Source organism: Salmo salar, chromosome ssa02 (genome assembly GCF_905237065.1).
Source record: "Salmo salar chromosome ssa02, Ssal_v3.1, whole genome shotgun sequence".
Lineage (NCBI taxonomy): Eukaryota > Metazoa > Chordata > Actinopteri > Salmoniformes > Salmonidae > Salmo > Salmo salar.
This window is the reverse complement of record NC_059443.1, coordinates 62,580,809-62,594,024: the sequence shown is the minus strand read 5'-3', so window position 1 is coordinate 62,594,024 and position 13,216 is coordinate 62,580,809. Positions and strand designations below refer to the sequence as shown.

At 43.5% G+C, this 13,216-nt stretch overlaps 1 protein-coding gene across 1 annotated transcript in view; it reads right to left on the bottom strand.

The window, feature by feature from the left end:
• LOC106588898 (xylosyltransferase 1-like) overlaps nt 1–13,216 on the bottom strand; it is a 111,503-nt gene that overhangs the window by 51,435 nt on the left and 46,852 nt on the right. The window contains 2 exon segments of the mRNA XM_045707323.1: nt 5,829–6,327; nt 6,329–6,466. Coding sequence (XP_045563279.1) covers nt 5,829–6,327; nt 6,329–6,466 — 637 coding nt within the window.

Genomic DNA, 13,216 nt, shown 5'->3' with positions numbered 1-13,216 from the left:
TGAGGCGAAGACTTTTGGAGGATGGCCTGGTGTCAAGAAGGGCAGCAAAGAATCCACTTCTCTCCAGGAAAAATATCAGGGACAGACTGATATTCTCCAAAAGGTACAGGGATTGGACAGCTGAGGACTGGGGTAAAGTCATTTTCTCTGATAAATCCCCTTTCCGATTGTTTGGGGCATCCGGAAAAAAGCTTGTCCGGAGAAGACAAGGTGAGCGCTACCATCAGTCCTGTGTCATGCCAACAATAAAGCATCCTAAGACCATTCATGTGTGGGGTTGCTTCTCAGCCAAGGGAGTGGGCTCACTCACAATTTTGCCTAAGATCACAGCCATGAATGAAGAATGGTAACAACACATCCTCCGAGAGCAACTTCTCCCAACCATCCAGGAACAGTTTGGTGACGAACAATGCCTTTTCCAGCATGATGGAGCACCTTGCCATAAGGCAAAAATGATAACTAAGTGGCTCGGGGAACAAAACATCGACATTTTGGGTCCATGGCCAGGAAACTCCCCAGACCTTAATCCCATTGAGAACTTGTGGTCAATCCTCAAGAGGCGAGCGGACAAACAAAACCCCACAAATTCTGACAAACTCCAAGCATTGATTATGCAAGAATGGGCTGCCATCAGTGAGGATGTGGCCCAGAAGTTAATTGACAGCCTGCCAGGGTGGATTGCAGAGGTCTTGAAAAAGAAGGGTCAACACTGCAAATATTGACTCTTTGCATCAACTTCATGCAATTGTCAATAAAAGCCTTTGACACTTATGAAATGCTTGTAATTACACTTCAGTATTCCATAGTAACATCTGACAAAAATATCTAAAGACACTTAAGCAGCAAACTTTGAGGAAATTAATATTTGTGTCATTCTCAAAACATTTAGCCACGACTGAACATTCTATAGGGGATAGGAGATAGGGCTTGTTTCTGGACCGGGCCTATATCTCTACAGTAAAGTCTACACAATGTACCCACCCTCTATGTTACAGTAACAGTATATCTATTAGCTCACCCTCTATGGGACAGTAACAGTATATATATTAACTCACCCTCTATGGTAAAATAACAGTATATATATTAACTCACCCTCTATGGGAAAGTAACATTAGTAAGAGTATATGAATTAACTCACCCTCTATGGTACAGTAACAGTATATCTATTAACTCACCCTCTATGGTACAGTAACATTAGTAACAGTATATCTATTAGCTCACCCTCTATGGTACAGTAACAGTATATCTATTAACTCACCCTCTATGGTACAGTAATAGTAGTAACAGTATATCTATTAACTCACCCTCTATGGTACAGTAACAGTATATATATTAACTCACCATCTATGGTACAGTAACAGTATATATATTAACTCACCATCTATGGGACAGTAACAGTATATCTACTAACTCACCCTCTATGGTACAGTAACATTATATCTATTAACTCACCCTCTATGGTACAGTAACAGTATATATATTAACTCACCCTCTATGGTACAGTAACAGTATATATATTAACTCACCATCTATGGTACAGTAACAGTATATCTATTAACACACCCTCTATGGTACAGTAACATTATATCTATTAACTCACCCTCTATGGTACAGTAACAGTATATCTACTAACTCACCCTCTATGGTACAGTAACATTATATCTATTAACTCACCCTCTATGGTACAGTAACAGTATATCTATTAACTCACCCTCTATGGTACAGTAACAGTATATCTATTAACTCACCCTCTATGGTACAGTAACAGTATATCTATTAACTCACCCTCTATGGTACAGTAACATTATATCTATTAACTCACCCTCTATGGTACAGTAACAGTATATATATTAACTCACCCTCTATGGTACAGTAATAGTAGTAACAGTATATCTACTAACTCACCCTCTATGGTACAGTAACAGTATATCTACTAACTCACCCTCTATGGTACAGTAACATTATATCTATTAACTCACCCTCTATGGTACAGTAACAGTATATATATTAACTCACCCTCTATGGTACAGTAACATTAGTAACAGTATATATATATATATTAACTCACCCTCTATGGTACAGTAACAGTATATCTTTCCGATTTTGTCCTGCCGTACATACCTACACGTACGCTACGGTCACAAGACGCGGGCCTCCTAATTGTTCCTAGAATTTCTAAGCAAACAGCTGGAGGCAGGGCTTTCTCCTATAGAGCTCCATTTTTATGGAATAGTCTGCCTACCCATGTGAGAGACGCAGACTCAGTCTCAACATTTAAGTCTTTACTGAAGACACATCTCTTCAGTAGGTCCTATGATTAAGTGTAGTCTGGCCCAGGGGAGTGAAGGTGAACGGAAAGGCTGGAGCAACGAACCGCCCTTGCTGTCTCTGCCTGGCCGGTTTCCCCTCTTTCCACTGGGATTCTCTGCCTCTACCCCTATTACAGGGGCTGAGTCACTGGCTTACTGGTGTTCTTCCATGCCGTCCCTGGGAGGGGTTCGTCACTTGAGTGGGTTGAGTCACTGATGTGGTCTTCCTGTCTGGGTTGGCGCCGCCCCTTGGGTTGTGCCGTGGCGGAGATCTTTGTGGGCTATACTCGGCCTTGTCCCTGGATGGTATGTTGGTGGTTGGAAATATTCCCTCCAGTGGTGTGGGGGCTGTGCTTTGGCAAAGTGGGTGGGGTTATATCCTACCTGTTTGGCCCTGTCCGGGGGCTTCATAGGATGGGGCCACAGTGTCTCCTGACCCTTCCTGTCTCAGCCTCCAGTATTTATGCTGCAGTAGTTTATGTGTCGGGGGGCTAGGGTCAGTCTGTCACATCTGGAGTATTTCTCTTGTCTTTTCCGGTGTCCTGTGTGAATTTAAATATGCTCTCTCTAATTCTCTCTTTCTTTCTTTCTCTCTCTCGGAGGACCTGAGCCCTAGGACCATGCCTCAGGACTACCTGGCTTGATGACTCCTTGCTGTCCCCAGTTCACCTGGCCATGCTGCTGCTCCAGTTCCAACTGTTCTGCCTGCAGCTATGGAACCCTGACCTGTTCACCGGATGTGCTACCTGTCCCAGACCTGCTGTTTTCAACTCTCTAGAGACAGCAGGAGCGGTAGAGATACTCTCAAAGATCGGCTATGAAAAAGCCAACTGACACTTACTCTTGTGTTACTGACTTGTTGCACCCTCGACAACTACTATGATTATTATTATTTGACCATGCTGGTCATTTATGAACATTTGAACATCTTGGCCATGTGCTGTTATAATCTCCACCCAGCACAGCCAGAAGAGGACTGGTCACCCCTCATAGCCTGGTTCCTCTCTAGGTTTCTTCCTAGGTTTTGGCCTTTCTAGGGAGTTTTTCCTAGCCACCGTGCTTCTACACCTGATTTGCTTGCTGTTTGGGGTTTTAGGCTGGGTTTCTGTACAGCACTTTGAGATATCAGCTGATGTAAGAAGGGCTATATAAATACATTTGATATATCTATTAGCTCACCCTCTGTGGTACTGTAACAGTATATATCTATTAACTCACCCTCTATGGGACAGTAACATTAGTAACAGTATATTTATTAACTCACCCTCTATGGTACAGTAACAGTATATATATTAAATCACCCTCTATGGTACAGTAACATTAGTAACAGTATATATATATATTAACTCACCCTCTATGGGACAGTAACAGTATATATATTAACTCACCCTCTATGGGACAGTAACATTAGTAACAGTGTATATATTAACTCACCCTCTATGGTACAGTAACAGTATATACATATATTAACTCACCCTCTATGGTACAGTAACAGTAAATATATTAACTCACCCTCTATGGTACAGTAACATTAGTAACAGTATATCTATTTACTCACCCTCTATGGTACAGTAACAGTATATATATATTAACTCACCCTCTATGGGACAGTAACATTAGTAACAGTATATATATTAACTCACCCTCTATGGTACAGTAACAGTAAATATATTAACTCACCCTCTATGGGACAGTAACATTATATATATTTACTCACCCTCTATGGTACAGTAACAGTATATATATTAACTCACCCTCTATGGTACAGTAACAGTATATCTATTTACTCACCCTCTATGGTACAGTAACAGTATACATATTAACTCACCCTCTATGGTACAGTAACAGTGTATCTATTAACTCACCCTCTATGGTACAGTAACAGTATATATATTAACTCACCCTCTTTGGGACAGTAACAGTATATATATTAACTCACCCTCTATAGGACAGTAACATTAGTAACAGTATATATATTAACTCACCCTCTATAGGACAGTAACATTAGTAACAGTATATATATTAACTCACCCTCTATAGTACAGTAACAGTATATCTATTAACTCACCCTCTATGGGACAGTAACATTAGTAACAGTATATATATTAACTCACCCTCTATGGTACAGTAACATTAGTAACAGTATATATATTAACTCACCCTCTATGGTACAGTAACAGTAAATATATATATTAACTCACCCTCTATAGTACAGTAACAGTATATCTATTAACTCACCCTCTATGGTACATTAACAGTATATCTATTAACTCACCCTCTATGGGACAGTAACATTAGTAACAGTAGATATATTAACTCACCCTCTATGGTACAGTAATAGTATATCTATTAACTCACCCTCTATGGTACAGTAACAGTATATCTATTAACTCACCCTCTATGGTACAGTAACAGTATATCTATTAACTCACCCTCTATGGTACAGTAACTATATATATATATATATATATTAACTCACCCTCTATGGTAGAGTAACAGTATATATATTAACTCACCCTCTATGGTACAGTAACTATTATAATATATATATATATACATATATATATATATATATATATATATATATATATATATATATATTAACTCACCCTCTATGGTACAGTAACAGTATATATATTAACTCACCCTCTATGGTACAGTAACAGTATATATACTAACTCACCCTCTATGGTACAGTAACAGTATATATATTAACTCACCCTCTAAGGTACAGTAACAGTATATATATTAACTCACCCTCTATGGTACAGTAACATTAGTAACAGTATATATATATATTAACTCACCCTCTATGGTACAGTAACAGTATATATATTAACTCACCCTCTATGGGACAGTAACTATATATATATATATTAACTCACCCTCTATGGGACAGTAACATTATATATATTAACTCACCCTCTATGGTACAGTAACATTATATATATTAACTCACCCTCTATGGTACTCTATGGTACAGTAACAGTATATCTATTAGCTCACCCTCTATGGGACAGTAACAGTGTATATATTAACTCACCCTCTATGGGACAGTAACATGTATATATATTAACTCACCCTCTATGGGACAGTAACTATATATATATATTAACTCACCCTCTATGGGACAGTAACATTATATATATTAACTCACCCTCTATGGTACTCTATGGTACAGTAACAATAATCTATTAGCTCACCCTCTATGGTACAGTAACAGTGTATATATTAACTCACACTCTATGGTACAGCAACAGTATATATATATTAACTCACCCTCTATGGTACAGTAACAGTATATCTATTAACTCACCCTCTATGGGACAGTAACAGTGTATCTATTAACACACCCTCTATGTTACAGCAACAGTGTATATATTAACTCAACCTCTATGTTACAGTAACAGTGTATATATTAACTCACTCTCTATGGTACAGTAACATTACTAACAGTGTATATATTAACTCACCCTCTATGGGACAGTAATAGTAGTAACAGTATATATATTAACTCACCCTCTATGGGACAGTAGCGGGTGACCTTCTCAGGCATCAGTTGACCTTCCTTGTGTCTGCAGTACACTTCAGCTATCTGCTGCCGGCACTCCTTGGTCTTGGCTCTGGACAGAGCCGAAATGGCTTCCTTCCCACTGATCTCACACTTGGGCGGCTGGTCGTAAACGACCTCCAATGGAGCCGCAGTCGCCTGCTTCCTGGTTTGATGTGGGTGTTGGTGTCTATGTTGAGTCTGGGGGTGGGACTGCGACTGGGGGTAAGTCTGAGCCTGACCCTGGCTCTGTGGCTGTAAAGAGTGGCTGTGGTGGTTCCTGGAGCCCACCCCGGCTCCAACCGCTTTCGGGCCCACAGGAAGTGAGCCATTCTGGGCTACGGCTCGTCCGTACTGGAGGACCTCGTTGGAGCTCCGGCTGAGAATCGGAGCGTTATCCTTCCAGGTTGCTTGTTCGGCATGGGCCTTCTCCTGCAGCCTCTCCCGTGCGTTTGTTACTGTTAGCGCCCCCTGGGGGCTGGCGCTGGGGCTGCGAACGGGCGCCAAAGTTACTATTGTCTATGTTCTCAAAGTCTTTGGGCACAGAGTTCTCATTGTTGCTGTCCACTCTGACTTTCTCCTTGGGGCGGTGGGAATAGTAGCCATCCTGTGAGAAGAGGAAAGGGAGAGAGCAGATTAGTTTCATTGTTGTTGGTTTTTATTTGAACGTAATTTAGTTAGGAATGATGGGAGAAGGGAAGAATGGAGTACAGGAGAGAGAAGGGGGAATGAGGAGGGGGAGGAAAGAGGAGAAGGAAAGATAGGAGGAAAGGGATAGAGGTGGGAGGAAAGGCGGAGGAAAGGGGGAAGGAGAGAGAAGGAGGGGAAAGAGAGAAAGAGAAGGGGAGGAAAGAGAAGGATAGATAATGAGAGAAGAGGGGGGAGGGGATAGGGGGGCACAAACAAGCAGAACCAGATCTGTGGTGAGTGAGTCAGTGAGGCGCATATCAAATGTCAGATTACCAATCAACACGCCACACACACCAAGCAGCTTAACAGAACCAAGAGGCATGAAATTAAGTAGCATTAACTTATTGACTCCCTCCGCTCCCTGCCACAACACAACAAGGTGCAACCTGACTGGCTGACTGGGCCTATCGCCACGGTGACGACGGGGACGAGGACTACTTTCTGTTGCTGTGTGCGTGTCATCATCAGATTAGTACCGATTTCAATTAACTTTTCCCCTGACGTGCCAGTCACCCCGTAAACAGATTACCAAGGGGGATAAAGCACCGCAATGTGATTTTGTGTGTGTGTGTGTGTGTGTGTGTGTGTGTGTGTGTGTGTGTGTAAGCATTCAGGGAACACACGTATTCTCTGTTTCCACATTCTCCGGAGCCACGTGATGATTATGGAATTACAATAGTGTGGCGTGTGAAAAGGAGGCAGTGTGTGTGTCGCCGCCGGGTGTGTGTGTGTGTGTGTGTTTGCAGCCCCTGTTTGTGTGCTTTGAGCCAAGATCTGAATGTACAATTTTCCCATCTTTCCACCAGAACAAGCCGAGAGAGTGGGAGGGATGGAGAGAGTGAGAGGGGGATGACAAGGAGGAGAGGAGAGGTTGACATGCGGGACATGCGGGAGAGTTCTGCCGCACCTCGGAAGCACTCGCTTCACTAAAATTCCCCGAAGCATCAAATGGGACAGGCGAGAGAGCTTCCTCTGCCTACCTGGCTGAGACACCGTGAAACACGCACACTTCGCTAGACAGGCAGAGAGCGAGAGAGGAGAGCAAATGTGTGTGTGTGTGTGTGTGTGTGTGTGTGTGTGTGTGTGTGTGTGTGTGTGTGTGTGTGTGTGTGTGTGTGTGAGAGAGAGAGGAAGGGCAAAGAACAACGGCGGTGGGAGAGGATATAGAGCTCCAGTACAAGCTGAGGCACTTGATGTGTCTCTCTGTTTACAGTCACAGCTAATAGAGAGAGAGAGAGGTGAGAGAGGTGAGAGGTAATAGAGAGAGAGGTGAGAGAGAGGTGAGAGAGAGGTGAGAGAGAGAGAGAGAGAGAGAGAGAGAGAGAGAGAGAGAGAGAGAGAGAGAGGTGACAGAGAGAGAGAGAGCGAGAGAGTGAAATGGAGAGCAAGACATTCACAGAGCAGGAGATTCAGGCAGAGAATGAGTGAAAGCGAGCAAATGAGAGAGAAGAGCAGTGAAAAGGATAGAGAGAGAAGAGAGGGAGCAAGGAGCAAGAAAAGCAAGACGTTGAGAGAGAGTGAGAGAAAAAGAGAGAGAGGTGAAAAGGAGAGACCGATATGGTAATGCACGTCTCTCCCCTAAAGCCAGCCTGTTATCAGCACATCAACCTCTTCTCTCTGCAAACACCTTATGTCTGAGCCTATTACAGAGGTGGAAGACTGAGACAAGACAAGTAGGGAGACAGAAGAGGAGGGAGGGAGGGAGAGAGAGAGAGGGGTAGGGGGGTGGAGAGAGGGGAAGGGCGGGCATTTTTGTGAGATTTATGATAGATCTTCCTAATCGTTTGCATAACATTCTCACTGTCAGTTCTCTCTCTCAATTCAATTCAATTCAATTCAATTCAATTCAATTCAATTAAAAGGGTCTTTATTGACATGGGAAACATATGTTTACATTGCCAAAGCAAGTGGAATAAACGCTAAACAAAAATGAGAAGAAACAACAACAAAACAAAAACCCTGAAAATGTAAATGAACAGTAAACATTTCCCTCACAAAAGTACAGCTGCGTACAGTGTTTTAACAATCTCTCAATTCAATTGGCTTTATATGCATGGGAAACGTGTTTACATTGACAAGCAAGTGAAATAGACAATCCACAAAAATGGAAATAAACAAAGGAAAATAAACAATCAGAAATGAACAGTAAACATTACACTCGTAAAAGTTTGACTACGTACCGTACAGTGTTGCAACAATGTGCAAATAGCTGAAGTACCTTCTTCATTACACCCACTGATTCTCTTAAACCTCAACCTCATTCAAATCACCTCCAACCCACCTGCTGACACAACTGGGTCACCTCCTCTCTTCTCCTCTGTGTGTGTGTGTGTGTGTGTGTGGCGGTTCACAGCTGCTGTGTTATACCGGCTGAGGTAATACACGTTAGAAGCTGTAAATCCTTCATGTAACAGCAGCCCTACACTACCGATCACCTTAAAAATATCCCACTCGCCCAAATTCAAAGAGACCGCTTCTAGGGGCTAATCCAAAGTACGCTAGTCATAGGATGTTTTAGGGCGTTTAAAAGAGTACGGGGGTAGGAGAGAGAGAATATAGAAAGGGAGAGGAGTAGAGTTAAAAAGAGCACGTTTGCCCTGGATTAGCAGATATCCCTGGCTTTGCGTGGGCCGTGAGAGACATGAGAAGAAGGGACACGGTTGGAATCGCAGGAAAGCCCAAATCCAAACGCATTAAATCTGTTGTCTTCATCTTTTAACTGTCTCTATTTGAAAGAGAAAAGTGTCGAGCCCAGCAGCACAGCAGGCCTCTGGCTAAATCAACAGGGTTGTTCTCTGATCTGCGAATCAGTGGATTTAATAAGGCATTTCTGCATTCAAAAGTATAAAAAAACATGTATAAAATACAGCCCCCGGTGTATGAAACCAGGGGGTGAATATGATTCACACGTGGAGAAATAAATACTTCTGTTCCTCTGTTCTTCTCTCTATCTCTGTCTCCTTCCGATTCCTCTCCCTCTCTGATCTCTGTCTCCCTCTCTCTCTCTCTCTCTCTCTCTCTCTCTCTCTCTCTCTCTCTCTCTCTCTCTCTCTCTCTCTCTCTCTCTCTCTCTCTCTCTCTCTCTCTCTCTCTCTCTCTCTCTCTCTCTCTCTCTCTCTCTCTCTCTCTCTCTCTCTCTCTCTCTCTCTCTCTCTCTCTCTCTCTCTCTCTCTCTCTCTCTCTCTCTCTCTCTCTCTCTCTCTCTCTCTCTCTCTCTCTCTCTCTCTCTCTCTCTCTCTCTCTCTCTCTCTCTCGGGACAAAGCAGGGGGCTCTTAGAAAGGAAAAGTAGGGGAAATGGTCAATTAATAGCCCAGGGATGGTGAGGCTAGGCCATTAGGGTGTGTGTGTGTGCTTGGTTATCGATCGCTAGGGGGAATCTGTCTTATCCTACACAGCGTGCTTTGGGGAGGCCAAGCCCGGTTCGCCTGACACGCGGTCGCTTACTAAACCCCCTCGCCCCTCTCGGCCCCAATCGCTCAGCTAGAGAGAATGCAAGCAGGTAAAAGGATAAACGTTCGGGCTATCCATCATTGCAGGTAGCAGGGCTGGGGCAATGGAGTGAGGGACCGAGGCTGAAACTCTGACTGAACCACCCCCACCTACAAGGGATGGTTTGGTCCATTTGTCATACTGTACACCTCATACCGGCTCATTCCATTTACCCCATTTCCTTTACCACAGGGGAGAGAGGGAGATACTTCATCTGGCCTGCTCCCCCCTCCTCCATTCCCCAATCTCCTTTCAACCTCATATCTCTCACACCACAGCTGCTCAGGCATACCCACTCTCCCTCTCCTCCTCCCCTCATCTCTCACTCCAGGGGGGAAATCTGTTCATTTCTCAAATTCTACCTGCACACTGGCACTACCCTTCCCTCCCTCCTTCCCTCCATCCTCCATCCCTATTGTCATTTACTGTACTGGTCCCCTGGTGAACCTTAGCTGCAACACTGAACACATCACTTTAAATCTGGCCCTCCTTTTACTGGCTATTTCTCCCACATGGGGCCAACTCAGATGAGCTGTGGCTCCCATACACACTCAATCAACTGCTACCTGACAAATCGTTCTCTCTCACACCGCACGCACGCACGCACACACACACACACACACACACACACACACACACACACACACACACACACACACACACACACACACTCCATCTATCGGTTAACTACAGCTGTTTCTATCTCTTTTTCTCTGCAGAGAAACATGCCATCTCTGCAAGGCTATGATGGAACTGGCCCTTTGGGTAATGAGGAGAGCTGGTCAGTAATGGGGGAAACATTCAGTAATAAGCGTTCCTGTACTGATGAAAATCAGCAGCACTTACATTACAATTTGTAATACACTAGCTACAATGCTAAAGTAAGCCTCTGTTTGTAAGGTTGGGATACTGAAACATCAACTATGAGGTGACACTAAAGAATGAGAACATGGAGCTCCAGAAGTAAACCCAGAGACGGAAGAGCAAGAGAGACATCCCACGCGCTAATCTATTCTGGTTCATATACAGCCAATGAACTAAACAGACCAGACCCAGCTGCTAATGCATTGGTGCCTATGGGAAAGCCACCCCGTTAAGCAGACCAGTCCGGAACTGACCATTTTCTCAGATTGGTAAACGGCCTGAGTGGGACATCTTCATTTATCCACTATCTTTGGCAAACCATCATCTCAAATCAGTTCACACATCAGTCTCCTGCCTATCTGCCTCGTCAGACATGACTAATCAAACTGGCCTGCTGTAGGTTAGCAGGCCACACATGACACGTGCTGCTGGATCATTCATCATGTGTTTAGCTGGTCGCGGTGATCAGGCACTCTGTGGGGCAGCCTCAGTCATCAGTCTCCCCTGCTGTGTCGTTAAAGCTCTTTCTTAATTACCTAGATTTAAAAAGCGCTGATCCCTGTGCCGGCCCGCTTCCTGTTACGAACCACGGACGCTGGCTACAAACATGTATTCATTTGTATACTTAGAGTTTACTTAGAGCACAGGAGGCTGCTGAGGGGAGGACGCTTGATATTAATGGCTGGAACTGAGCGAATGGAATCAAAACCTGGAAACCATGTGTTGGATGTATTTGATACCATTCCACTCATTCCGCTCCAGCCATCACCACGAGTCCGTCCTCCCCAATTAAGGTGCCACCAACCTCCTGTGACTTAGAGCACACTGAGTATGTTGCAAGAGCTATCGACCTTGGTTAAAGACATAGGATAAGAGCTGTGTCTTTTAGTTGATGCTTAAAGTGCTTTCAACATTTTACAATGTGCTTTTAACTTATACCTGAACATTGTTTTTCCGGAACATTACGGCGTGCCCACCTCTCATTTTCTCCCTCCCTCCCTCCCTCTCTCTGCCTATTTCTGTTCTCTCTCTCTTTCCCTCCCTCCCTCTGCCTATTCTCTCTTTCATGGCTTCGGCTGAAGGAATGTTGGTCACATGCATTGTGTGCGTGTGTGTGTGTGTGTGTGTGTGTGTGTGTGTGTGTGTGTGTGTGTAGCCATGCTGAATGAGCTGCGAGAGTCTTTGGTATTCGCGGCTGCACACACACACACACCACACACACACACACACACACACACACACACACACACACACACACACACACACACACACACACACACACACACACACGCACACACACACACACACACACACACACACTTCAATAAATACCTTTCAGATAGAGTGTGTGTGGTACTGGTACACTGAAAATGTGAGGTGTTATGCCACCAATCTTGTGACTGTGAAAAATACGCAGCAATTTCAGAAACACTCCAGGAGAGGAAATGGTCCTCGAGACTGGCTTCTCTCTTTGCAAAGAGAGATGTTTACTTCAGAAAACACATCCATTACAAAGTAGCCTGTATTCAACTAAACAACATAGCTCTTTAGGGCAACTTCAAGTGGACAAGTCTTTCCACGCTCCCCTTCTATCTAGAATGCAAAGAAGTAACTAGTTGCTTCTCAAAAATACAAACTGAACTTCTCAGAAAAGCTTTTTCAGCTAATTTGGGGATTTAAAATAGCCCAACTTCAAAGGCTACTGTAATTCCGGTAATTAATGTAAAAAATGTGGACATTTTCAACGTCTGGTGTTGGGACATTTTCATGTGTCAATTATGTGGCCGTAATGTAGCCTTCAAACTGGGCAAACTAAACATCTCAGTCCAAAAACCCAGAATCTGGAACTATCAACTAAAACTTCCTCAAAAAAGATACATAGAGAAAAATCAATCCACTTCCTTTAAAAACCAAACACTTCCCACACACTTTATAACAATTTCAATATAAAAAGATATAAAAAAAGATACATATATACATATATATATGAAAAAGCCCCATTGAGAAACAGGAGGAACCAGTGTGGAGAGGCTGATTTGCAGTACAGATAGGAAGTAGAGGTATTAATATGATTCCCTATAGGGGAGCTCCTACTTAAAGATATTCCTTAAGCAGGTTTACTAGAGTGAAAATGAAAGATAAGGGTCTGCTTCCCAAATGGCTCCCTATTCCCTACATAGGGCTCTGGTCAAAAGTAGTGCACTGTGGGCACTGGTCAAAAGTAGTACACTACATATGGAATAGGGTGCAATTTGGGACGTATCGGGGGTATTCTGGAGCTCTCTGGGAGTTCACTTGTCTCTGGGCAATCTC